This window comes from Emys orbicularis, chromosome 17 (assembly GCF_028017835.1).
Source record: "Emys orbicularis isolate rEmyOrb1 chromosome 17, rEmyOrb1.hap1, whole genome shotgun sequence".
NCBI lineage: Eukaryota > Metazoa > Chordata > Testudines > Emydidae > Emys > Emys orbicularis.
The window spans coordinates 16,575,736-16,603,295 of record NC_088699.1 but is presented as its reverse complement, the minus strand read 5'-3'; the positions used below and the strand labels follow the sequence as shown (position 1 = coordinate 16,603,295).

The 27,560-nt window shown below is 44.0% G+C and overlaps 1 protein-coding gene across 1 annotated transcript; it reads left to right on the top strand.

Annotated features, from left to right (window-relative positions):
- Window positions 1–212: 212 nt before the first annotated feature.
- On the top strand, window positions 213–25,004 carry RCC1L (RCC1 like). The gene is made up of 10 exons (XM_065418255.1): window positions 213–267; window positions 8,163–8,291; window positions 9,364–9,430; window positions 11,548–11,599; window positions 13,393–13,477; window positions 16,732–16,913; window positions 20,067–20,151; window positions 20,892–21,065; window positions 22,760–22,845; window positions 24,394–25,004. The coding sequence occupies exons 1-10, from the start codon at window positions 213–215 to the stop codon at window positions 24,469–24,471; spliced, it is 993 nt and encodes a 330-aa protein (XP_065274327.1). The 3' UTR covers window positions 24,472–25,004.
- The last annotated feature ends 2,556 nt before the right edge of the window (window positions 25,005–27,560 follow it).

Here is a 27,560-nt window from a genome sequence, read left to right as displayed (position 1 = left end):
GGCTGTACCCAGAAGACTCCTTTGCCATGAATTGGGGGCAGTGGTCTAAATAAACATGATTCTGAGTTTATAAAATCAAATAAGCTTTAATTTTCCAAAGCAGATTTATAACTCAATGTTTTGCTTTTTTCTTAAAGATATCCTCTGCAGCATGTGGCTATGGCTTCACGCTAATATCCTCAAAAACCACTGACATTACCAAAGTTTGGGGCATGGGGCTGAACAAGGATTCTCAGCTTGGCTTTCAGAGAAGCAGGAAGGATCAAAGTAAGCATCTCAGCTCTTGTAGGGATTTGAGGGGTCATAAATAAGCTATTGGAAAACATTGCGGATGTTTCTAGAAGTCTAAATCCCAAGGGAGTTGGGTGACCTTTAAGACAGACTGTCCTAGGCATTTCCTGGGGGTGGAGAGCCAGTGAGGATGGGTAGGAGACTATGATTGAGTTGCAGTCTTGGTGGCTGAGAGGGTTTTTGAGAATTGTTGTGTAAAGAATTTAGTTCCGTCCATGGAGTGGTTTTAAAAATGTATTTTGTATTTGTAGTGTACCAGCCCAAACCCATTTTGGGCAAACCCATCAGCTAGGAAAATGTCTTTGCTACCACACGTTAGGCACATATCTGGTGGTCATCGCCAGGGTGGATGTAGATGCTGGAAGTGGTGCAGTGTCTCTGTGTCATGTAATGTTTTAACATTACTGGGCATCCATATGTTATCATAAAATCACAAAAAGGGCCTTAACTCATGGAAACATAGTTTAATTTTGCCTGAAATTGGCAGACAGCTTCTAAATACGATTGAGAATGCAACTATGTACTCAAAATAGTACTGCTTTGGAAGGTTTGGTAAATATTTAGCCCCAGATGATATATTGTGTGCATGTTTCCCATACTTTTTTTGCCTTTCGTTAAAGCAAAAGTCTAGTCATATGACAGTATGAGCTTGTCATTATTTGGAGAATGGTCTGATTTAATAAAAGCTTTTTCTTTCTGCTGTTTTTATGAAATTATGCAGACAAGACCCCCTACTCCCTAATTATAAAACATATTTTTGATGTTATCTGCCTGGCCAGAGATGAAAGTCTAAAGCACACATGGTACAATTGTAATGATCTTCTTACTAGCACTGAATACAATGACAATACGTGTAAACTTCTTATATTACAGTAATGACTCTTAAAGGAAGGGCTGTAGAATGTCATGTATGAATATATTGTGTGAGTAACAAAGTATAACCGTGTACTCATATGTAACCCATACATCCGACTATTAGCTACTGAATGTCTAATGTAACACCCCTTCATGCTATATTTACTCACAAAAATAGTCACAGTAATTTACAGGTAGTTGAAACATGTTTATTCCCCCTCAGAATCTGTGTCGGGTGTGTTCAGTACTCTGTTGCTACACTCGTCACTGTCACAGTTGCATGCATTGGAGCACATGAAATCTTCCCTGTGGCCTTTGCACCTCCTTGTTGCACAGGTACTCTCACAGGTACACTGCCCAAAAGTAAGGATGGCTTCTGGTGCAGGTGGCAGCACCATCATTTTAGGAACCAGGTGTCCTGGCTAGTTATCAGTCATCCATTGTTGACGGGACACATGAAGATACTGTACTGTTGCATGAGCCTGACTGATAATTTGCACATTGTTGATGGCAGTTTCTCGCTGGTTTTGTTCTTAGCAAACAACTCCTAGCACACATTATGCAGAGATGCTTGCTTCTTACCACCGTAAAATAAAAATACCAGTGAGACGTAGGCTGCTGACTGAAAAAACTGCAGTTGGGTTGATCTGCAGTTACCTACCTTCAAATCTTGCTAGTGCTACTGAGCAAAGGCTACTTGATTCAGCTACTGCTTAGTTCTTCATTAACTCTCTAGTTACATCAGGTCTGTCCATGCCCTGAATTCAAAGTGGTGGTCCTAATGTATAAATCACCAACAGGCAGAGATGTGGTTCCCTCCTAGACTGTTGTATCATCTTTGAGGTGTGATCAGATCTGAGTGTTTCTGCCCAGTGTAGGTAATGGGAGCAGGCAGATAAATGACAGCATGCAGGTAGGTTACTGAAACACTGCAGCTGATATTTCATGCTTGTTCTTGGGATGGAAAGAAATCACTTTTGCACAAAGCTAGGGGGAAATTAGCAGTGTGCACAATGAACATATCTGACTAGCCTTCCCCGGAGCTGGCCAACCCATAGCTTCAACCCCAATAATCCAAACATTAGTAGATTTTCACTTTGGTTTTACAAAGTGGTGCTCCTGTGAGCAAGACCGGCATCGCCAACAGGTGCCAGAGACGCACACAGGCTGCAGTAGCATTGCTGTTTAAGGGTAAACTTTCAAAGTGTGCTAAAGTGCATAGAGTCAGATTGGCTTGGAAATTTGTATGCTAGTAGAAGGCCTTGGGTACCATTTGTGGTGCAAATTTAAGGTCATGGTTAAGGGACTATTCAGCTCCCTTCCTCTCCCAGCAAATGAGCTGTGTTTAACTGTCAAGTGCTCTAACGTGCAAACGCAGAGCCAGATTGGCTTGAGAACTGCTCTGCCAGATGAAGACCAGGAGTAGCATCTGGGCTACAATTCTGGGGTCCCTTGGTGACTGGAGCCTGCGCTTCCCCTGATCTGTTTTTACAATGGGTCAAACTACTCTGAGAACTCCAGCAGTTGGAGCGACAGATAGCACTGCATGCCTGCTGCATCAGTGCTGAGCTGGGGAGTGTGCTCAGTTCGTGCTAGAGGCACTCAAAGTGGAATTCGGGGAGCTAAGAATGGGTACACTCACTCCACACCATGGGCACACATAGCTAGATCTATAAAGGGACTTGGGTGCCTAAATCCCAGGTTTAGGCACCACCGCAATTCACAAAACCCCTGCACAGCTGCTTCCCAATCCTGTAGGTGCCTAAGTTTTCGCTCTAAAAATTCCCAAGCCACCTGCGTTTCTTCCTCTGTGCACGTGAACATAAGAATGGACATACTGGGTCAGACCAAAGGTCCATCTAACTCACTCTTCTGATTTCTGACAGTGGCCAATGCCAGGTGCCCCAGCTTCTGGCAAACAGAGGCTAGGGACACCATCCTGGCTAATAGCCATTGATGAACCTATCCTCCATGAACGTATCTAGTTCTTTTTTGAACCCTGTTATAGTCTTGACCTTCGCAACATCCTCTGGCAAAGAGTCCCACAGGTTGACTGTGCATTGTGTGAAGAAATACTTCCTTTTGTTTGTTTTTAAACCTGCTGCCTATTAATTTCATTTGGTGACCCCCTAGTTCGTGTTATGTAAAGGGGTAAATAACACTTCCTAATTTACTTTCTCCACACCTGTCATGATTTTATAGACCTCTATCATATCTCCCTTTAGTGGTCTCTTTTCCAAGCTGAAAAGTCCCAGTCTTTTTAATCTCTCTTCATATGGAAGCTGTTCCATACCCCAGATCATTTTTGTTGCCCTTTTCTGAACCTTTTCCAATTTCAATATCTTTTTTGAGATGGGGCGACCACATCTGCACGTAGTATTCAATATGTGGGCATACCATGGATTTGTATAGTGGCAATATGATATTTTCTGTCTTATTATCTCTCCCTTTCTTAATGGTTCCCAATGTTCTTTTCGCTTTTTTGACTGCCGCCGCACATTGGACGTTTTCAGAGAACTATCTGCAATGACACCAAGATCTTTCTTGAGTGGTAACAGCTAATTTAGACCCCCTCATTTTATATGTATAGTTGGGATTATGTTTTCCAATGTGCATTACTTTGCATTTATCAAGATTGAATTTCATCTGTGATTTTGTTGCCCAGTCACCCAGTTTTGTGAGATCTGTTTGTAGTCTGTTTTGGACTCAACTATCTTGAGTAATTTTGTATCATCTGCAAATTTTGCCACCTCACAGTTTACCCCTTTTCCCAGATCATTTATGAATATGCTGAACAGGACTGGGCCCAGTACAGACCCCTAGGGGATGCCACTATTTACCTCTCTCCATTCTGAGAGCTGACCATTTATTCCTACTCTTTGTTTCCTATCTTTTAGCCAGTTACTGATCCGTGAGAGGACCTTTCCTCTTACCCTATGATCCTCATGCCTAAGCCCCAGCATGATTCTCAAGCCATTGTGCTGCTTATCTTCCCTTGGGGGCTCAATTGGGTAGGCGCCTAATACCACACAAGGCGGTTGTAGAGGCCAGGGCCTCCTTTATAATGTTTAGCTTAATGGTTAGGGTACTCACCTGGGATCTGGCAGAGCCTGGGTCAGTTTCCTCTCATGGCCTCAGGAGGAGCTGGGATTTGAACAGCGATCTGTCACTTCTTCTTAGATGCGTGTCCTCAGCGGAGGTGCCACTCCCTCCTGACTTTTACCCACTGGTTAGGGCACTCACCTGGGGTGGGGGTGAGTCTGCTTTGATTCCCCAGTCTACCGACTGAGAAGGGATGTGAATAGGGATCTGCTGTCTCGCAAGTGCATGCCCTGAGTGCTGAACGAAGGGATCTTGTGATGTGGGTTGCTCTTCTTCTCTTGTTGATGCTGGGCCACTTTAGTGAAATAATTACACAGCAGTTGGGCCACGGCTAGCTAGTCTCAGGAATGCTCTATAGCCCAGTGGTTTGGGTTGTTGCTCAGGAGGTGGGAGATGGGGTTCAATTCCCCCTCTGCCTGCCTGGTGGGATGTCAACAGCCATCTCCTAAGTGCTGGGCTAGGTGGGGTCCTGGGGTGGGGCTCCCTCAGGCTTTCCTCTTGAAGCCGTTCCACTTTAATTAGCAATTAATTGGGCCAAAGAAAGAGTAAATGCTGAGCTGTCCCTTATAGTGTAGAGGTTTGCTTACTAAGCTGTGCTGCTGGGGATGGAGTGATCCTTAGTGCAGTGATGAGGGCGCACTCACTTGACAGATGCCTATTGAAATCCCTTCTCCTCAGGCACACGGGGGAATTACACCAGCCTTGCTCACAGCCTGGCTGAGTATCCAAACTGCCAAGCTACAGGTTTCACAGGTGGCCTCTGCCTCCTTTCCCCTCTCCCTCAGCTGGTTGAGGGGGGGGGCATTGGGCAGGTAACTAAAAGTTTTTTTTTTTTTTTTTTTTTTTTTTTTTTTTACTTTTAAAGAAACCGTCTAGGCACCTAACTCACTCAATTCCATCTTCAAATGCTTCCAGGCATGTTCAAGCTTTTCTGAGATGAGTCTCGTCTCTTATCTTCTGGGAAAACATAATTGTTCGTGGAATCGTCAAGTATCATCCATTTCATTGGTTCATTGCCTCATTCATAAGTTTGTGGATTCTAATGCCATAGTTCTATGCTTTCCCTTTTGGAGCATGGCTGATGACTGAAGCACCCCAGTCTGAGGTGTCACAGTTAGGAATCTTTCTCTTGAAATTCAGCCTAAATTTCCCTGGCTTAACTTCATCCCATTACTTCTAGTTATGCCTCAGTGACCACACTAAATGATTCTTCTCCATCCTTGGTAATTACGTCCTTCAATTTTTTTAGACTCTCATATCTCTTCTCATCCTCTCTCTTCCTCCCCCCTCCCCCCCCAGCCAACGCTAGAGCAAGCTATAAATATTTAGCCCTCTTACTCTTTCCCTTTCCAGCTATCTGATCACTTTGGTTGCTCTTCTTTGCTGGTATAGCTTTGCTGACAGAGCCCCCTAGCGGAGGCCGAAAGTTTTTTTTTTTTTTTTTTTTTTTTTTTTTGCTGGCCTAGCTACATCATCTCCCTGAACAATATTCACTAAACCCTCAGTAGCACTGTTCTGCTGGCAGGTGTGTCTACACCATGGGTTTTGCCAGCAAAGTTATACTGACCAGGGCATGTGACTTATTGTTCTCCCCCCCCCCCCCCCCTTCTAGCTGACGTAACTGTAATGCTGCCTGTAGTGGCTCAAGAGTGGGAGCACCAACCTCAGGGCAGACTGTTAGGAACCAGGACACAAGCCACAGATTGGTTGTGACTTATAGAGCTTGAGGAGTTTACACTTGACAATTGATTGGTGAAATCTAAGTATATAACAGCCTTAACTTGGAGTCACAGGCAGTCTCCTTGGTACGCTGATCTATCTTGCCACCCATGTGAGCGTGTCTCTGTGATAGATGGTTCATTACAGCAAGAATCACAGCAGTATTCAGGTTACTCCCAGTCCCAAAGGACCAGTCTCTTACCCCAGGTCACCTGCACCTTAGATCTCACACCAATGACAACACTTGGAACCAATCCTATAAAAACTATAAGAAGATTTATTAGCTAGGAGAAGGAAATGAGTTATTTACCAAGTTAAAGCAGGTGAACATACACACACACAAAGGAGTAACAGTCATATGTTTCAAAAGGTAATAGATGCTTCTACAATAAGCAAGCTCTATATGTCCTTTAGAGCTAACCCAGGCTAAGCAGTTCGGGCTCTCTTATGCCTAGAAAATCCTTGCCCTCCTCCCCTCCCTCCTCCCCCCCCCCCCCCCACCAGAGTTGAAGCAGCTTAGAGATGCCTAGTTCCTTTTGTTTGGTTTTTTCATCCCCTCCTGCCATGGGCTCTGAGCTGCAAACTCAGCTGACAGGAGGAATCCACTTGCATGACTCATCTGCATGGGCGGAGAGCAGAACAAGTCTTTTGTCCTCTTTAACATCCCACAATAGTCTGGTGTCGATAGACCTTTCCTGTTAGGAAGGACATAACATCTTGTGTTGCAGATCAGCACTTCATACTAATTAATATTTCTCTCCTGTCTGGTGACTTGCACAGAGTCACAGAGGCTTACAATACAACTGCTCAAATATTACCTTACTGTATGGGCTACAGATGCTGTAAATTAGATTAATGCATGCAGCAACTCTCAACCATTTCATAAAGTCTAAACACTAAACACGTTCTTATAGGTATTAGAATGATTTTAACAATATTAACACACAGGTGAGCCAGCCTCATTCCAGCTAGGTTTGTGTCAGTGTTCAATTGAGACATGGGGATTTTGGCATGAGCTGGCACCTGCTCTGCCAGCGTCACGACATTCATTACGGGGTGTGATTTTTTTTTTTTTTTTTTTTTTTTTAACACACTTCTGGCTGACCTCGCTTTGTAGTGTAGTTTAAGTCTCAGAACTCCCTCCAGCCTGTCAGTATCTTTCTGGTATTGAGATGCTGATGTGGCCGCATTAGAGAGCGATAGAATGGCTATTTCCCGGTGAAACCTGCCTCCGTGTAGGCAGTCCCCTGTGTTGCATTTCCTGTTGTTTGCATTGCAAGCTCCCTCCAGGCACTAAGATCCAGATTGTTGATACCTACAAAGAGGGTACCTGGCCGTACAAGAGATCCTAATCAATCAGTGGGATGACTTGTGGCGTAAGGTACTTCTACTCACTGCGTGTAAAGATATCGTAGTGTGATCTTAAGGGAGCCATTTTCCCTCTAGTATAATTTCTTCCTTTGATACATTTGTAAAAGCTCTTCATCTCCCTTTAACCTTTTGTCTAGCACTAATTATATTTTGCTTTTTTGCTGCTTTTTTCTTTTCCCTGATGGCCTTAACTAATTGTATATTCTGAGTTACCAACGCTTTCATTTCTAGTACAATATTTTAAAAAACCTTTACATCTTTGATCCCTCGTGAAGCCACATTTGCTGCTGCTTATTCCTTGCATTCCTTTTTCTGAGAGGAATTTTAATCTGCTGTGCTTTAAGTATGGTGTCATGAGGCTCCCTATTCACCTTCCACACTGACTTTGAATGTTTTCTCCCATTGTGCCGGAGTCACAAAGCCCCCAGTTCAGCAAAGTAGTTAAGCACATGCTTAACTTCAAGCTCGTCAGTAATCCATCCAACATGCTTAACTGCTTTGCTGAAACGAAATTTTCAAATTCCCTGAATGTGGCCACCTAAAATCTAATGCCACCAAATTCCTGCATTCTGTGAATTGCTTACTGAGCAGAATCCAGTGCTTGCTGTTTCCAAGCCTTCCCTATTGGCAATTAGTATGAGAGAGATCCAGGTCACCCCTTGACTCTGGTTAGGATCTTTGCTTTCTGGATCATAAATTGTCTTTTACCTATCATAGGAACCTGTTCGGCAATGTGTGTTTATAAATACGATCCGCCAGCAAACACATACCAAGTTCACTTTGTAGAAGTTGTTAATTTCTGATTTGTCTGTTCCTTCTTAAAGCTAAAGGCTATGAGTATGTCTTGGAACCGTCTCCCATTCCATTACCACTGGACACTCCCCAGGAGACTCGGATCTTGCAGGTGGCTTGTGGGAGAGCTCATTCCCTCATCCTGACGGACAAGGAAGGAGGTACAGTATCACTTAGAGTGGTGGCAAGGGACAACCGATTGCTCAAGTCTTTTCTTTTTTCTTTCCTTAAAAGCTGAACCCAAACCTCCCTGTATAAATATGGCACATGGAAGCGTTGTTTTTTTCAACCTTTAAAGCAGGATTGTTCAGTGGAGGGAAAGCTCTAAGCTTAAATCTTCTTCACCTTCTGCGGTCCATCTGGCACAAGCTGTAGATGTTTTTGTACTGCAAGTACATCTCTACCCTGATACAACACGAGTTCGGATATAACGCGGTAAAGCAGCGCTCTGGGGGGGCGGGGCTGCGCGCTCTGGCGGATCAAAGCAAGTTCGATATAACGCGGTTAGATTTTTTTGGCTCCCGAGGACAGCGTTATATCGGGGTAGAGGTGTATTCTAAAATATGATTTGTCTGTCTAGCCCTGGGGCTTGTTAAGTGTAGGGGATTTGTCTTTTTCAGCTGGATGTATTTTCTAATTCAGGTTTCGGACAGCTATGCCAATACCTTATGGCATTTTCTTTGTGAAACCTCTAAGTGCTACTTGTCTGGGTAGACTGTTGCATTCATAAATTAATGAATTAATATGCCTATATATAGAGGAACCCCTGTGTTGACTGGCTCTCAACTGCCCCGAGAATTCTTTAGCACACCAACTTCAGCGCAATATTTAGCATCCCAGTACAGCTGTTGATCCCTGGGAGAATTGATCACTTGATTTAGTGCTTCTGTGGAAATGCGGATCTTATTTCTAAATCTCCTAGGCAACAGTGGAATGAGCTAGTCAATTATGGAGGAATGGCCACTAGCCTCCAGGTACCAGTACGGTGCCAATATGACATTACTGCTTAGACATTGTTGCCTGAAATGTCTTGAATCTCTCCTATTTAGGTGAACCCTGGTGAGAAGGTTCAAGATCATCTTGTGGGTGCTTGAGAGCTAAGCATTTTGGGTGTATGTCAGGATTTTGCCGGCCGTGTTGCAGTTAGGAGCCAACATCTGTGAGAGAACAAATGCTTGATATTAACTCAAATAGCTAAATGGAAGTCACATGAATGCGATCATTATTTTTCAGTCTTCAGCATGGGCAACAATTCCTATGGGCAGTGCGGCCGAAAAGTTACCGAAGGTGAAATTTACAGGTGAGAATACCCCTCCAAATTCATACCCTTTATTTTTGCATAATAGAATATCTCATATAATTAATCTTCAATTGGAGCTAGGTGGGGCAAGGTGACTGTGAAAGGACATTGCTCAAGGTTGAGGGGTCCAAAAACTAACCATTCATGCCTGGGAGGTCTAACCCTCCATCGGAACTGTGGGTAAAGCCTCATAGGGCCCGAGCACTGTGGGGTCACCATGCACTTGAGATCTAAAAAAGGCATAAGCAGTTAGCTTCCTTTTCCACAGACGTTAGCAAGAAAATACCAAGTTACATAAACGGTTCAAGACCAGTGTGATTTGCAGCCAGTTTTCAATCTTTAGCCTCCTAGATGGTGATAGTGCCCAGGTGTGTAGAAACAACATTTGATCCTGAACAACAAGTCCTTGTACAGCACAGTCTGAATCTGCAGCTGGGGAAGGAGCAATAGTAACAGGCACTTAGGTAGGGCTCTGTGATGTGAAACATACCATGCAGACAGTAATTCTCCAAACAACCCTGTGAGGGGAGGGCAGTATTGTTATTCCTCCGTATGTGGCCAGGGAGACAGAGAGCCAAAGGGACTCACTCACTCACGGTCACAGGTGCTGTGGCAGAGCATGGACTAGAACTCAGCAGCTGCTGGCGTCTAATTCTGTGCTTAATCCACAAAGTAACGTGCTCTCTGTAAACGTAAGGAAGCCTAATCGGTATTTTAGCTTGTTGCTCTTTGATGCCTTCATGCTGCAAAGTGGTCACTTCCCAGCGTTAGATGGTAACCATACTTCACTGGTACTTAAAAATTCTATTCACCAGCTGTGACAGAAGAATCAAAACCGACCTTGCCTTGCTTGGCTCCTCAGTTGAGACTATCACTCTCTACTCTTACAGGTCTATTTTCTTTACTTTTATACTCCTTTCCACAGTGGAGGTTTTTAGTACAGCTTTTCTCCATCCCTACTAATGTAGTGCCAGGTAATGTACTGTGAGAACAGGTAGACTAGTGCTAAATTAATCTAGTGGTATTGGGTATAATCTAGGGACTGGAATCCGGAGCTCCTGAGAGAAAAGTCCCATCTCTACCAAGTAGAACTCCTATTGCTTTAGACTAGTCACTTAAACTAATCTATAAAAAGGGGAAATCATTTCCCTCCCTTCAGAAGCTGGAAAGTGCTCTATAGTGTTAAGTGTTCTGAGTACATGGGGAAAGGGAGTCTTCACCAGATGTTTTGCAAAGAGAGTGTCAGGGTTCCTTCCCCACTCTGAACTCTGGGGTACAGATGCGGGGACCCGCATGAAAGAACCCCCTAAGCTTATTTTTATCAGCTTAGGTTAAAACTTTCCCAAGAACAAGGTGGAACTTGTGCCTTGAACAGTATGCTGCTACCACCAAGTGATTTAGACAAAGAATCAGGGAAAGGACCACTTGGAGTCCTATTCCCCCCAAGCCCTGCACCCCCTTTCCTGGGGAAGGCTTGAGAATAATATCCTCACCAGTTGGTACAGATGAACACAGACCCAAACCCTTGGATCTTAAGAACAATGAAAAAATCAATCAGGTTTTTAGAAGAAGATTTTTAATTAAAGAAAAGGTAAAAGAATCACCTCTGTAAAATCAGGATGGTAAATACTTTACAGAATAACAAAAGATTCAAAAACACAGAGGATTTCCCCTCTAGGCAAAACTTTAGAGTTACAAAAACAGGGATAAACCTCCCTCTTAGCACAGGGAAAATTCACAAGCTAAAACAAAAGATAATCTAACGCATTTCTTTGCTATTACTTACTATTTCTGCAATACTAGATGCTTAGTCCAGATATGTTTAAGGAGATGTATTTTTCCTGCCCTGGTTCCTTACTGACTCAAAGAGAATAAAACAAAGACAAACAAAAACCTTCCCCCACAGATTCGAAAGTATCTTCTCCCCTTATTGGTCCTTTTGGTCAGGTGCCAACCAGGTTATCTGAGCTTCTTAACCCTTTACAGGGTAAAGAGGGATTTTATGCTACCCTTGGCTGTATGTTTATGACCGAGAGCAAGCCTCTGGAAGTTTCAGTTGCAAACCTTTGAAATCTTCCCTTTGTTTTACCTTTTCCCTTTCTCTGCCGGTGATGTAGTGAGAGCCATCTAATTCACCGACTGCAAAAGTTTAAAGGCAGGGTTGCGCAGGTAAGAGCCTTTTCTCAATCTAAAATCTGTCTGAGGATGGGGGTTGTTCAACTGATGTCTTCTGAAATGGGAAAGAGGCCCTACTGCTTGATTCTGTGTGGCTTGAGCAGTTGCCCACTGCCCAGCTAGTGTGATTGACTTTGCTGGGTCTGAATACTGGGAGGACCAGATAGGAGCAGGAAACATGAGACCTTAGTTGATGGGCACCCTCTGCTGCTGAATTTCTTTGGCTGCATTTAAGAGTATTGTCTGTTGCGAGGCCTATCCCTGACCATTTCTCAGTCATCTCGGCCTTCTCTTTTGTGTCTGCTACCTCTCCTTTTACCACCATCAATTTGCAGCAGTTAGGCACTGAGACCTTTCATTTGTGAAGTCCCAAGTGCTATCCAGTGCCTTAACCATGAGACCATTCTCCCTGTAAATTGCCAACTAGATTCCACATAAGGTCAGATTCTGGGTGAGGATTTCTAGGATTGGGTGAGGCCTAATTAGCACACATGATCGCCCTGCTATTTCATGCAACTGCAGTAATTACATGCACAAAGTGGTCAGTTGGCCATTTGTATGTCCATGTACCTGGATTGCATGTGTGCACTTGGGAAAATTTGGCCCATAAAATCCACCAAGTGATCGCCTAGACAGCAAGGTAACTAATCCAGGCCAATGGGGTGGGAGATTATATTTGGGCAAATTTTTCAAAAAGAAGTCCTTTAACGTTAAAAGCCTAAATCCTCATTTAGACTCTTAAAAATCACTAGCCAGATTTTCAGGTGTGCTGAACACCGAGCAGCTCCCTGTGATATTGGGGTCAGCTCTTAGGTGCTCACTGTGCTTGAAAATTTACCCAGTGATTTAGGAGTGACTTTAGGCTTTGGAAATTTTGGCCCTAGCTCAGTGATACTCAGACCTTAGTGGTTCAGGAGCCAAATTAGCGATCAGCATTACCCAAGAGAGCCACAGTCGTGTGAATTCATGGTTTAATTTACTATAATACTAGATATTCATATTTAAACAGTATGACAGGGAAATAAAATATTTAGTGTGTGTGCAAACAAGTTAATAATTTAGTGCAAGTTGATAACTTAATTGGTTAATAATAGTAAAAGCATCCAGAGTGGTTAATAACTTAGATTGGTTAATAATGAAATCAAACAGTGTTTTAATGTCATGTGCTGCAAAGAGCAACAGGGGACACATTAAAGAGCCACTTGCGGTTCGCGAGGCCAGTCTGAGTATCACTGGAATAGCTCATACCAATCCCGTGACAGGCATGGATATTGGGATTGAGTAAATCAATATCAGTTCAAGAACAGATGTGGAGCAGCAGAGGGACATTCCAGGTTGCTGTAGTTCTTAAGTCAAAGAATCAAATTTCACGGTGTAGCTGACATTACATGAGCCAGAAAATATCATTCTGGGGGAGGTGTTTTAGCAGTTGCGATGAGAGTTCTCTTCTATCATTCACTGATGCCATTTTATGATGTTGGGGTACTGCATGCTTGGGCCTCTCTGTTCACTGTGTTCTTTAGATTTCCACTTTGGGAGCGCTCACTACAGACAAAAGCCAAAATTCTACTGTGTTCACCAAGGCCAGTATTGGGATGGTTTTGACCTTCCCTCTCGCATGTGCAGCTGTTGTATTTGCTCTGGACGGAAGGCCAAAAAATTGGCAAGCTCTGGCTAAAGAGAACGGGCATGTTGAGTACAAGAGGTTCACATTCATAGGTCCGCACATGATGTCACAGTGTACGAATTCTCAACATGATCTGACGTAGCTTTTCACTTGCCTGTAGATTGTCTGTGGGCAGGATCACAGTCTGTTCAGGACTGAGAGAGGCGAGGTTTACTCCTGTGGATGGGGAGCTGATGGACAAACAGGTAGGCCTTTCAGAAAAGTGGAAGCTGCTGTGCAGTAAATCCAAGCTTTTAATAGTACTTGTTGGAACAGTGTTTGCTCTGCTCGACTGACTGTAAGACAGAATGTCAGGTATTTAATAGTGGCAGCAAGTAGAGATGAGGTACATTGCAACTCACCTGTGTTAGAACATGGTTTTGTCTTGCCAGCAAAACCTGTTTGAGAATATTTCTATCTCCAGTGCATAGGTATGGGATTGCTGTGTAGTGCTTGGAATAGTCATAGCCATCCCATCTCAACGTATTGGTGAGCCTTGACATGAAACACGACATGCTTTTCTGTCCACACAGGCAAGATTAAAAATGTTATATAGACAATACTCTACACGCTTGCTTCTTTTGTGAATGAGCCGAGCCTATTCCTTTTATTTTTGTGGGGGGTGAGGGCAGTGGTGCAGCTAGAGGGGAAGTTTGAATGTCCTCTGGCCTTGCTAAGTTTTAGGCCCTGTTTGACCTTAAGACTCCCCCCACACCCATGGTGAGACATGAGAAGTGGCAGTGGGGAAGGACTCTAGTTGGGGTGGGGTGGGTGGGTGTCTCCACCGGACCTCGATTTAAGTTGCTTACAGAGTCCTTCCCCTGTTTGTGGCACACAAGGGATTTTCCAAGCAAACAAAAAGGTCCTTTTTCCTCTCCTTTCCCTGAGAGGGGGAAAATCTGCCCCTCCTTTTGGTCACCCCCACTTTGTACCTGGTCCATGCAGTCTCGAGGGCATCAAGGTCTTCTGTGCTGATCTGTCCCTGTAGCCAGCACTCTGAGTACAGGAACCTGCCCCCCGGTCACCACCCTTCCTGTGGCAGGCTTTCCCAAGCTGCTTCCCTCCAGGCACCGCAAGCCTCACACGTGTCTGGTCAGTGCTGGCTGAGCCCAGAATTGCTCATTAGCCTCCTCTCCACTTGAGTGAGGCTGTGCCCTCTCACAGGGAGGGGTTACCTATCCAGCTGTCTTTTGCCTTTACCTACTGCTGCTGTCCTTGTTCCAGACTCTTCTCCCTCTCCCCCCCCCCCCCCGCCCCTCCAAATCCCTCAACTTGCTGTTCTTGACTGAGACCTCCTTCCTGGCTGCTTTTGCTGTCCTAGGCAGGGAGCTGGGCCAAGGTCCTTCTCCTGATAGCTTCTCCTGTCTCTGGGGGCTTCTTCTGAGTCCTTCCTCTGAGTTGCTTCCTCTTACTGCTCTCCCCAGTTTGTGTCCCCACTCCCAGACTAGCTTTCCATCTGGCCCCAGGCAGCCTGTCACCATATCAACTATCCTCCAGTCCAGCCAGCCTGCCTCTTCACCTGGCCCCACCTACACTTGTGGAATATGTTGTGACCCACCTGTGTTTCTGAGGGGACAGGAAACGTAACTGGTTTTAGGGACCCCATCTTAGCCTGGGTTTTGGCTGGGTTTGAAACAGCATTCGCTAACACATCTGTCTGCACAGGCAAGATAAAACCATGTTCTAACACGGGGGGGGGGGGGGGTCACAATATGTTTCACAGCCGGGTTTAAACATGGTTCTTTAGGTAGTGTGGATTGCGTCTTAGCCGCTTCTGCAGAGCAGGACCGGACATCTGTTAAGTGGAAGTTGTCAGTTTGTTTGCATCTTTTCATTAGCGCGCGCACACACACACGGCATTAATCACGAGTGGTGTGTGAACAAATTGTTCCACAGCAGGGGGATAGGTCCCCCGGGAGCCCTAGATGTGCTGGCATGTGCACTAGCTAAGGAGCCTGCGGAGGTAAATGAGCGCAATGAAGCAGTGTGATGACCGGTCACATCAAGCCCCAGGAGTTGTCATGTTGAGTCATTTTAGTTTTGATCCAGGTCCTAGTCTCACTCCTGAATTGTCCAGACCCATGCTCTCAAGAAGGCTCATTTACTTTTTTTTCTAGGCAATTGGTCTGTGAGATGTTGTGAGGAATGGTACTTCTGTGCAGTTAGTATTGTTTCAATGTGCTCAACCCACAGGACAGGCAAACAGGTCTCTCTCCCACTCCATATTGGCCTGTCTGATTCAGGAGGGGAGTTAATTGACTCTGGAGGGAAACCTGATTGTTTGGTGACAGCAATGAAGGACCTTTAGGGGTGTAAAGTGGGGAGGGGAAGTGGTGAATGGGAGTATGCATGCTTTACATAATCCATTGTATGTCAGCCTCACTGTTTTTAACAGCCACCCCCAAAATACAGGGTGGCACGCATCAGTCTGAATTCCAAATGTGAGCAGAAAGATTCCTCTGCCTTACTTCAGAGCTGATAGTCACCAGTCAGAGGGTAGGAATTGGTTGGCTTTGTTGCAGATAGAGGAAGAACTGCTGCAACATACTTTGCTCGGGATAGTTGCATTAGCTGCAGCTGCTGCTAGTTCCCAATGCATGTTTTTGGGTGATAGGCCTTGCCTTGGATCATTGGGTACCAAGGTAAGAAACTAACTTGTTTGCTCAACATGAAACAAGAGTGTGGGGCTGGTACTAGAATGATTCATAACAGCCCAGTCATAAGAAAAAGATCACTGGGGGGCTCACCACTGTTGACTTGAGATGGGTAAGAGGTGGTGGGCCTTTTTTAAAAAATAGCCCTGTTAGCACCAAAGCCTGGGAGATGTTGAGCACTTACACTCACTCTCACTCATGCCCGTCACCCCAATCGGGGTATGGGCCGCCAACCACTTTTATCCTGGGCCATTTGCTCTAGCTGGCAACTCCCATTGAAAATGCAGGTGCTTAGCAACTCTTCCATAGATTAAGGCTAGACGGGACTATTGTGATCATCTACCTCCTGCATAACACAGACCATAGGGCTTCCCTGAGTTAATTCCTGTTTAACCCTCCTCTTAAGATCAAGCATTTTAGTGTAGCATTATCCTGCTCTGAAATACACTGGACTGAAACAGTAGAGCATCTCCTCTACAGAGACAGACAGTGGTACTAAACTGTTTGATCTTTGTAATATACACAGTGGGTTCTTGAGTAATGCCACCAAACGGCTAGAACACAGGATTTGAGCTGTGGTCTCCACAGGGGGCATGCTAGGGACTCATCACTCAGATCCTTGCTTTAGCCTTGAGATAACACGTCTCTAGAAGCAGGTGCACTTTTTTCTCTTTTTGATGTTGCTTCAAAAGTTCCAGTCTTTGGATGACTTGTGTTGACTGGCACCATAAGGTACATGGTGTCTGCCTTATTTCTAATATGAACAAGTACAGCATTTCATTACAGCATGTCTCTCTCCTTGTCAGGTCTTGGCCATTACAATATCACCAGTGTGCCCACCAAATTAGGCGGAGATATTACTGGAGTAAATATCGTACACGTTGCCACCTATGGGGACAGCTGTCTGGCTGTATCTGATGAAGGAGACCTCTTTGGGTGGGGAAACTCTGAATACATGCAGCTGGCTTCCATCACAGAGACAACACAGGTTAGGTCAGATGTTCCAATGTTCACTTTAAATGATTTTCTATCTGCAACTCACCTGCTAGCCCTTGGGCACTATGTAAATAATAGTGGGGCATCTACATGCTTCACTGTAACTGTTCTGTACATGAACCTCCAGGTGCATTTGACAACACAGTCACTGTAAAGTGACACAACTAGCAGTGTATCTTCACCCACAATTACTAAGTCCTACCATCCGGGAATAATTGTATTGCTTGTATTAGTGTTTTGCCCTGAAAGCCCATAGTTTAGGGCTGTTTCAGGCCTGTCCTGGAGAAGGCCCTGCCAGCTTGTAAACCAAGGGTGCTCCGACTGGAGTGCCTCTTGTGTTTTTAAATTCCTAAGTCTGTCAAATGAGTTACATCTCACTGGCCTTGAGTTTTCTGCTGTTGCTTTGTCCCCGAGGGAGAGTTGATTTAAAACTGCCTACAACTGGAAGGCTGTATGTTGGGAATTTCAACAAGAGTCTGGCACCTAATTCCCTCAGGCAACTCTGAAACTCCCAGCCACAAAGGGTAGACACACAGCACAGGTAACTGCATTGCCTAGCGGGGGCATGTTATAGGACAACATATGAGAGTGTGGCTGTGTGGGCCCAACTTCATTGGCTATATTTTGGATGTACACTGGGGTGACTGAGAGCAGTCTCTGGCCTAATGGAGTTGCCTTGGCAAGAAGCAGAATTCCTGGACTTGCTTTATTTTTGCCACTGAATCACTGCATGACCTTTGACAAGTCACTTGTGTGCGCTGCAGTCCCCTTCTCTCCATACGTATGACAAGGATGAGAATCAGTCTCTCAGGGATTGGGTCAGTTATTGTAAAACACTTTGAAATCTGCAGATAGAGAAGTTCTAAGTGTTCAACTTACACGTTTTTTTTTCTTTTTTTTTCTGTTTTATACTTGAGTTAGTCTGATGTCAGGGCTGATGGTTTCCTAGATGAGCTTAGACCCATAGCATGCGTAGACGCCTTGTGATTAAATATACTTGAACATTTTAAAATATAGCTGCCAAAACCCATTAAGCATAAAATAAATTAAGCCATGTTTTTATATATAACACTGACGTCCTTTCCAACATCCCATCATTAATTTTAAGGCAGGAAATAATAGTGTCAGTCAACTTCTAATTCAGTACAAAGTCATCTCTTAAAATAGCCACATCTGATAACGTCATAGCTTAATTTTGACACTGGCTTGCTGAAATCCCCACAGAAGATGAATTGGCACTTACTGCCTGCCATAGAGTGGAGAATTCTCCTCTGTCAGATGATAAACAATCGCTGCAGGGTGACAGAAGCTCACAAACAAAGATTTTTCATTATACCATGACTCAGTGGGCCATAAAGGCTCAGGGTGAATGTTTTATAAATCTCTTTTAAATGGGGTAGGCAATCTGTAGTGTGGACAGTCATGCTGTTAATCTGTAGTTTTCGAAAAATATTACTTGTGCAAATAATGCATCCCTTTAATTAATCTTTTTATTAAGGTTTGAGTCTACAGCAGGGACCTGAGGCTGAGTGAATACTGCAAAAAAACAGAAAAGTCCAGACATTCAATTGCTTTTTAAAATTTAACTTGCTTCTGTCATCTTTGCTCCTCATGGACATTGGCTTTCTGCTGATGGCTTTTACAGAGAAGAAGGTTTGCAGAAAGCTCAGCCTCAAAGTCACGTGGGAGGTGTGTATTTTTGGCATCCAGTCAGGAAACAGAAATACTAGGTCACTTCGGAGGCAGTGTAACCTAGCGCATAGAGCACTGGACTGGGACTCAGGATACTTGCGTTCTTTTCCTGGCTCTGCTACTTGCCTGCTGGATGACTGGGCAAGGCATGTCCCGCCTCAGTTTCCCCATCAGTAAAATGGGATGACACTGACTTCCTTTGAGACCTGTTGATGAAGAGTACTTTATTATATTGTGACCAAATACTTAGAACTGTTCAGTTTTTTTTTTTAAATTCATCCATTTCAAATTTATTTGTAATCTGCTTTCAAATACATGAGCAAAAAGTAATCTGACAAATTTGGCCTCACTCAAATTTATGGGATACAAGGTGTGTGCTGTAAGTTTGAGAGTACCAGAAGCATATGCATAGCATCCATTCCTCCCTACTGGCTCTAACACAGACTTGTACAAAAATCCCCCAGGGTCATTGAGCAAATGTTTATGGTAAATAGATTTGAAATGCTGACTCAACCTTGAATGTGGCACTGTGGTAATTAAGCAGATGTTTGCCTCGTTCAGCTCAGTGGAGAGGTCGTATTCTAATAGTTCATTAATATTCAGCTATATTGGAAGGAAAATTAAGAGCAGACCATCAAATTACAGCCATTTTAGCAAACTTTTAGTTTAGTTCCCTTTGCTAATCCTGATGTGTCCCCAGTTTAGGGCTAATTATCTAGTTTGAGGATGTTTGAGATAATTAGTAGGTTAAATAGCGTGGGGTCAGACTGTTCCAATATGAGGCGTCCTGGAGAGGATACTGAGAGTGATTGGAAATGGGGTTAGATTGCTTGGTCACCAAAGATGTGGCCTTCGAGCCGAGTCTGGGTAATGACTATTCTGGAAAAGGAAATGCTCAACTATCTAACATTCAGCATTTACACCCACTAAACTATAGGTTTTCCAATGTCTTATAAACTCTGTCACAAAAGAGCTACAGGCTATGGCCTTCTGGTCTCTCTGGTGATTGTTTGCAAACACACCTGTTGAGTGGCTAGCTTCCGTGTCATATCTAGTTCTTCAGCTCTGGGATGACTGGATTCCTTTAGGTATGCACCCCTTAAAAGTTTTGTAGTTCAAGATGGATTATTTCAGCTTTGCCACTTTCCCCAATCAGTTGTCTTCTCCTTCGGCCTCATTCAACTGAACATAGTTCATTTTCCAGCTGTGGGATCACATACACCATGACCTCAGTCCAGCAGACGGAGGACGCATCCATAGTTTACGTAACCACCTGAACAATCCTATAGATACAGGGGAGAAAGGTGACTTGTACAACAATAGACATTCTGTATACCTTGTTTACATTCTCTTTGCCCTAAGAGAAACTTCCAAAAACACCAGTGAATGTCCAGGTTCTCATTGCTGGTGTTCGCATTCTCTGAGGTCAGAATGGTTTGTTTTTTCTCAATAGGTGAATGTTCCAAGGCACTTACCATTCAAGATTGGGAAGATAAAGGATGCTGCATGTGGAGGGACAGGCAATGCTGTTGTAAATGGTGAGTTCATTTTTGCTGTTGCAGGGCTCCTGTTGGATTTAATAAGGTGGGAGAGGAGACAGACGGTTACACTATTGCTACGCCTTTTACAGATGTCTGACGTGATTGACATTCAGACTTTTTACAGGCTGTTATTTTAAGAGGGCTTGAATAGGGTGTTTGGAATGAAATATTTAGCCCTAGAAGAAGTTCCTGAAGGTCAGAGCTGAGGCATGTTGGCACAAGGAGCATACACTGCTTTTGCCTTTGCTTTGTCTGTATGATTTAATTCTCCCACACTGTCCATCTGGCAGCTTTCACAAGTACTGAACTTGAAGAATTCTTTTTGAAGTCTCGCACCAGAAAGAGAGCTGGCTAGTGCAGGGCATAGTCACAAATCCAAGAGGGTAGGAATGCTGGGACATAAAAGTGTCTCTGTGTGTTATACCTTAGGCACTGCAGGCCTGTTCTATCTCAGAGACAAACTGAAAACACTCCGTTGTAGTTCTGCCTCCGCATTATTAAATTTGGGAAACATGATCCAAGGCAAATTGGCTTTGACGGCAAAGTTAGAGAGAATTCAAATGCAGGAAGGAGCCAAATGGAAACACATTGTGTTTTTTTTTTTTTTAAAATAGTCAGAATGACTTGCCAAGCCAAAGAAAAAGAAAATAGCCATTTGGGTCTAATTAGGTTTCTGAGGCTGTATTAATTTCATAAGAGTGAACGTACTCACAGCATGTGTTTTTATTGTAACGCAGAAGAAGGAAATGTCTTTGTCTGGGGATATGGAATTCTTGGGAAAGGACCAAACCTGATGGAAACAGCAACTCCAGAAATGATCCCACCCACCCTCTTTGGCTTGTCAGACTTCAGTCCGGACACCCGCGTTTCTCGCATTCGCTGTGGACTCAGCCAGTTTGCTGCACTTAACAGTAAGTTTCCAGGCCATGGATCAGTGGTGAAACTGTCTCTTCAATTTGTTCCCCTTTTAAAATCTTACTGAGATGTTTCAGTTTCTACAACACACTCCTTAAACGTGAAATGTGAACCTCCAAAATACCATGCTGAAACAATGCAATGGGTTTGATCATGTTTTCAGTCAGCCCATCTCAATGGCAGATGGCAACCTGGCCTCTATAGACGCTGCTGCGATAAATTCCTAATCTGCGTTCAGTAAAACCGATCTGTGCCCCTTCCCTTTGCTTTCTAAGTTGCAGCCAGACCAGATTTACTTACGGGACGGACCACAGCAAATATATGCAAGTTGAACTAACTAACCTAGTGTCTGAAGCAGAAATACCGTAGCATTACCGTGCAAATACTGACCTGACAATCTTAGCAGCACCGTTAGTGCAGCTGTAACTATAATAAATCGAGCTTGTATGTGAAGAAAATACTGTAGCCTGGAAATGAAGACTTGTTAAAGGTCAGTGAAAACGCCCAGCACCACGGAAGCTGATGTAGCTACTCTATCTCAAGAGTAAAAGCTTCCATCAATGATAGGTAAAATAACTTGATATTAGGCTGAATTTTGGAGTTGAGCTGTAGCCAAATGGGAAGGATTAGAGAAAATTTACACCATCTCCTGCAAGTGACTTTCCGTAACGCTGGGGGCACATTGACCCAAGAAAGGGAGAGTGCATGTCAGTGCACCAAGGTGTTTAACATTTTCAAAAGCACCTAAGCCACTTCTGAAAATGGGATTTAGGCTCCTAAGTGCTTGTCTATGCACACAGGCTGTACCGTTCTCGCTGCCACTATAGTTAAAGTGGTGTAGGGTGCTTTACACTGGTGTTTCCAGTCTCATACGGGAATAGCCATATACCAGTAGAACTGTGTCCACACAGGGGGTTCTTCCTCTAACTATTTCAGTTTAAAAAAAAATAAAACCACACCCCTGCTGAAATAGTTAGGCCTTCTTTACCCAGAGTTCTTTCACTGGTTTAAATAATTTTTGAAATTGGAACTCAGGTAACATTTTCAAGAGCACCTACAGTGACGGAGAAGCCTAAGACCTCTCCAAATGTACTGAATGCAGTTTTGCTCTGCCCTTCTTGGAAGCCACCACTCTTAAGGAACAGATTTATCAGACTTGGAGTGGTGGCTTTATGCTGGATTGCACTAGCTTTGCTTACGGGGCTCTTGCTCCGATGCATCAAGTTAAACATCTTGAAGGTCACATCACTGCCCTCTGTCCTCGCAGCTCCTGCTTTGACTCTAAGAGCTGTGCACACAGACTGAGGATGTTGAAAATGAGCACCTGGCGCTTCCATTAATTTCAGAATTCTCTAGTGGACTCCGCCAGGCTGTTCCCGTAAACAAAATCCTGCACTTAGAGCTGGTGGGTGGGTGGAGGAGAAAAGATTCAGACCAAAAACTTGTTGTTTGCCTCTGTTCCCTGAGCTCGTCTGTGAAGACAATATTGCTCTAGCAAGTGTTCTCTTAACTAAACTTACAGGACCTATGGGTTTTTCATCCTGGATTTAAACTCTCTGGTTATGGCCTTCTAGTCAATACCTCCATAAGTATCACATCTGCAGTCCCTTTCTTCATAAATAAAATTACTTACTTCATATGTGAAGACCTTTTTAAAGGCAATCTGACCCAGGTTTTTTGCTTGTTGCAGACAGAGGAGAGCTGTTTATGTGGGGCAAGAATATAAGGGGGTGCTTGGGGATTGGAAGAATGGAAGACCAGTATTTCCCATGGAGGGTAAGTACACAGCATTCAAGCACAACCATGCCCTAGAGTTAAACATGCTCAGTAGTTAGTGTACTGTAACAAGGGGGAGTGAGGCCTCACCCACTCGGTGCCTAGTTGTGGATTTTGGCACTGAAAGTAACATGAAAACTTCCAATGCAAGATGGATCTTATCAATTCCTTCTCAGACTTCCTGACGAGAATGGATGAAGTCAGGTCAGAGCTATATGTTGTCTCCAGTTGTTCTGGCATTTTATAATTAGTCTGTACTGTAGCAGGAGGCCTGAGAGATTTGGGCTCTAGTTAAGTGTTCTATATAGCAAGTGCCCAAGCCCTGTCCAGCAGAGATGGCCAAGATTATGTCAAACATGGTATGAAAGTTCATTTAAATTAAAGAAAAAATCCCCCTACCTATGTTCATGGAGCATAGAGTTTGAAAGTGTCCACACCTTTCAGACAAGATTGGCACCCTCTGAAACGCAGGCTCCTTTAAGGTAACTCGAGAGAGGCTTCTGTAGCAAAGCTCACTCAGGCACATGGCACAACTGTCTAACCACTGACTTTGCATTCTCAACTTTCATGTCACATGCACATAGTTTTTGGCACATAAAATTATCCTTTTTAAAAACATTAAAGCAGGGACCATTTTGTGCAGAAGTGCAGTTTAAATAAGTGAGGAAGAAGTATTTACAACTTTGATAGTTAAGATTTGCTACAAAATTATACTATGGTAATTAAATCTCTACAATAATTAATTTAGTGAATTAAAAGGCACAGATGCCAAGTGCATAAATTCTAACTATCCCATTTCTCCCTGGACATAGCTGCTAGGAAAGTAGAGGGCAGTCGTGTGTCCCTAGGGCACCCTATATAGTGTAGAGGATCTGTTAGCTACTATCCCCCCTTAGAAGGCAAAATATTGCTGTAATTATGCTAGGTGGGGGAAAAGGCAATCAGCCATTAGCAGCTATTTGAGGACTGCACATTTGAAACTCTAGTGTTCAGCTGTTCTTAAAGACCTCAATATGACTAACCTGCTTGTGCTCCCAGTTCAAAAATCCACCCTTGTCCTTGAACTGAGACCAAACATGAAGCGTCTCCCAGGCTTTAACTATTCTGTCTGTCCTCAGTGATTAGCTACACCAACCTGTGTGATGCTTAAACAAATCATCTTGCTGGGCTCTAGGCTATGCCCCTTCCACTCAAAGTGCTGTTTTCAGAACAGATGGGCTGGGGCTACAATCCCCTGCATTTCCCAACAAACCAGGTCTGATTTAGAGCTTTCCGCTCGCTCCAGAAATGCATTATGTACTTCCATGGAAAACTACTCAAGTCTGTGCTTTACAGCACGTTGATGAATTCCTTAGGGTTGGCTGTTTCTGTGCCTGCGGTTGGAGCTGACATTTCTTTAATCTAATCTCAGTTCCCCAGACTGAACCCCGTCCCCAAGTTGTTCTATAAGCTTGCGCTTTAAAAGCCACTCTGCCTGGCTGGTATGGGTGCATGCACACATGTGGCAGAAAGAGCTTGAAAGCAAATTTTCTCTTTTTCCTGTTCCAGGTGACAATCCCAGGCGAGGTAGTTGATGTGGCTTGTGGAGTTGATCATATGGTAACTCTGGTTAAATCATTTATCTAGCAGCCGTGCTGTACCTCAGCTATGCATGGGGAATGGCTGGTAAGAGATGAACCCACGATCACTCTTTCATTAAGAAGAACCCTTTGTGCTCATGTTCAGTAGTATAATACTGCACACACTCAGCACGTGAAGAACTTCTGCGATGCTTGGAACCTTGTTAACTGTTTCTTCATGTCCAGAGCCTCCAGTTACTCTTTCGGAGAGAGCCTTGCATTCCTCCCGTAGGGATGGTGAAGAGCTGAGCAGATCAAACATTTTTAATTAGCTGCTAGGAATGGTCCAACCGCCCTGCTGCCAAGCCCCCAGGCAGCAATGCTCTGCTAATGTGTAAGGATTAAGACAAGAAGGGGAGTTGTTTTATGACCATTTTACTGTGTTCCTCCATGAGGAAATTACAGTACATAGTATTATGTGCACTTACTCATACAGATGGCAGTAGAGCTGTAAACGGGTATGCATCACTGCTGTCACTTTCAGGGGGTGATGGCCTTAGCCAACCATGTTTCCTAAAGGAAAAGTCATCTTATGGGATGAAATAAAGACATGCTGATTAATACAGCCTGGCAGAACTATTCTTCAGCATCTGATACCAGTCATGCACTGTTTGACCCATGTTCTTGTGCGTTACACGGGAAGCAGAGCTGCACTATGTCGTGTTTCACTCACCTGTGAGTAGGGTTCCTTCCTCCAGAGAGTTAGCTCTCCACCACTGGACTTTATGTTCCTTCAGTGCCACAGATAGATCGGAGTGAGAGCTCCGGTGTGGGAAGGAAGTGAAAAGGAAAGGAGCAGTGATCTACATTAATTTAGGTATGTCTATACTACAGCAGCACAGGTATGACACTTTGGGTTTCTGGATGAGTGTAATTGTCTATAAGGTTCTAACTTCTCCCACTCACCTCACTGGATGCTGCCTTTTGCCCCAGACCCCAACATGCATCTCCACACACAACTGCTGAGTGGTGCCAACTATGCATGGCCTCTACCCTCCTTCCTCTTGGAAAATCTAGTTAGGTTCCTAACTTGAGGCTCCTGTTTTTGAAAATCTAGGTCCCGACGGAGAGGATGGCAGGGGAGTCATAATTGTAGTGGACTAGGGTGGATTTGGGAAGCCTGGCAGAAGTATCTTTGCAAAAGTCCAGGCATGAGGGAATGAACCCATGGCCAGGACTTGGGGGTAGCAAAGACACAACCTTTGTACCTCTGGCCATGCTAGAGCCCAGAATACAGTAGGTACACCAGACCCAGAGGGAGGTAGCAGGGCGTGACATCACCTGACTTCTTCCAAGATGTGCAGTGAGCACAGTAGTCCCTTCTGCAGCTGGCTGCTCCTGTCTCTACCCTACAGACAATGTATCCTGTCCGGTAACTGCCCAGTGAACAATCATGCTCCTACAACCATGCATCTGTCCATCCAGCTGTTGCCCACATCTAAGCTGCTCTTTCCAGCTCCAGTTTTTATAGGGATGCTGACTGCTCATGTGTTTTGATGTCATTCAACCCTGTCAGCATGGACTCCACATACTTCGAGATGCCTGCTAGTGTCCAGCATACCCCAAGCTTCCCTCTTTGTACATCACCTGTCTGTGCAGGCAGCGAGGCTGAGTGAGGGTTGTGTGGAACTCCCAACTGCAGCACCTTTGAAGCCCTGCGCCGCAATTGTCTAGCCAACAGCAGCAGCCTCTCAGTTCTTTGCAGGTAAACAGAGACTGGCAGCAAGGCAGAAATGGCTAATATTTCATAAAGCCCCTCCAATGGGGATACTCACCACATTCTAGTCCTTCAGTGGCAACCAACCAAAGGTGGCACAGTTAGAAAACATGAAGAACAACAGATGCTGCCATCTCCAACCAGGGTGAAAATCCTAGAGGGGAACAAGATGATATTGCAGGAATAGGTTTGAGAGGGACAAGAACCAGAACTCTCTATTAGTAGTAGAAGATAACTTATAGTCTTTAAGGTCAGAAGGGGCCATCAAGACCCTATTGTAACACTATAACAATAATAGTAGTATATCGTAGTACCTGGGAGCCACAGTCATGAATCAGGATCCCATTGTGCTATGCATTGTACAAATACAGAGCAAAAAGACACTGCCTGCCCAAAGGAGTTACAGTCTAAGTGTAAGACAAGAGGAGGAGACAGACTGACAAGGTAACAATGAAACCATATTGGGCAGCATGATAGGAGGGGTCTCAACGCACAGCTGACATAATGGGAAAAATCTAACTCTAAAGAGTCCAGGCACCATAGAGAGCTTTCAGAAAGAACTGTTAAGTCTACTGCTATATTTAATTAACATTTCCTCTCGCCCTGGTAGGAAAACATGGCTTTACCATTCTTGAATTGTAATGAAGCATCAGGCAATCAAGACATTTTCATCTGGGAGTTGAAAGGAGCTTAAATTAATTAGGTGCTCAGCTCCCATTGCAAGTCAATGGGCGTTTTAATAACAAATTCCCATAGGTCCTTTCATACTAGACTACAGCAGTGTATTCCCCTGCTGGTGTGCTGGGACAAACACAATCTGGTAGGGTCCCATTATCCAGTTTATAATCCACCACAAAACTTTGCCTCCTACTCATGTGGAGTTATTCATCTTCTTTAATGATCCTTTAGAACGATGAAAGGTTTTGGAAACTTCAGGTAAATGAGTCTATATTTATTCTTTTCGGTTAACTTTTTAAAAAATGCTCTCACAAGTGTAGAGAGGCACAGTTTTTCCATACAGAAGGCTGCGCTGCTTTGATCCAGTGGAGCTGTACAGATCCAGGGACTGTATTGTTAATCCATCAGTGCTATTGCATGAAAAAGGAAAAGCAAGAGGATGGCTATTTTTCAGTATAATTTTTTATATAGAGGGGAGCTCTGCAAGCTCTTTGGGGCAGGAACAGTGTGTGTTTATACAGCATCTAGGTGGTCCATGACTGGGTCTCCTAAACGGGATGGTAATACAAATAAATAATAAACATTTATAAAACAATAATATAGGATGGTTCAAATTTTCGAAAGAGACTAAGCTCCATTGAAAGTCAATGGGTTTTAGGTCACTTAAGTGCTTTTGAAAATTTTACCCATTGTGTCCACAC

Bases quoted from the DNA above. Each gene is read 5' to 3' on its own strand.
- RCC1L (XM_065418255.1), top strand. From the start codon at position 213: ATGGGGCTGAACAAGGATTCTCAGCTTGGCTTTCAGAGAAGCAGGAAG. The intron at 268-8,162 runs GTAAGCATCTCA...TCCTTCTTAAAG, and splicing joins GAGAAGCAGGAAGGATCAAA to CTAAAGGCTATGAGTATGTC. The intron at 21,066-22,759 runs GTAAGTTTCCAG...TGCTTGTTGCAG, and splicing joins CCAGTTTGCTGCACTTAACA to ACAGAGGAGAGCTGTTTATG.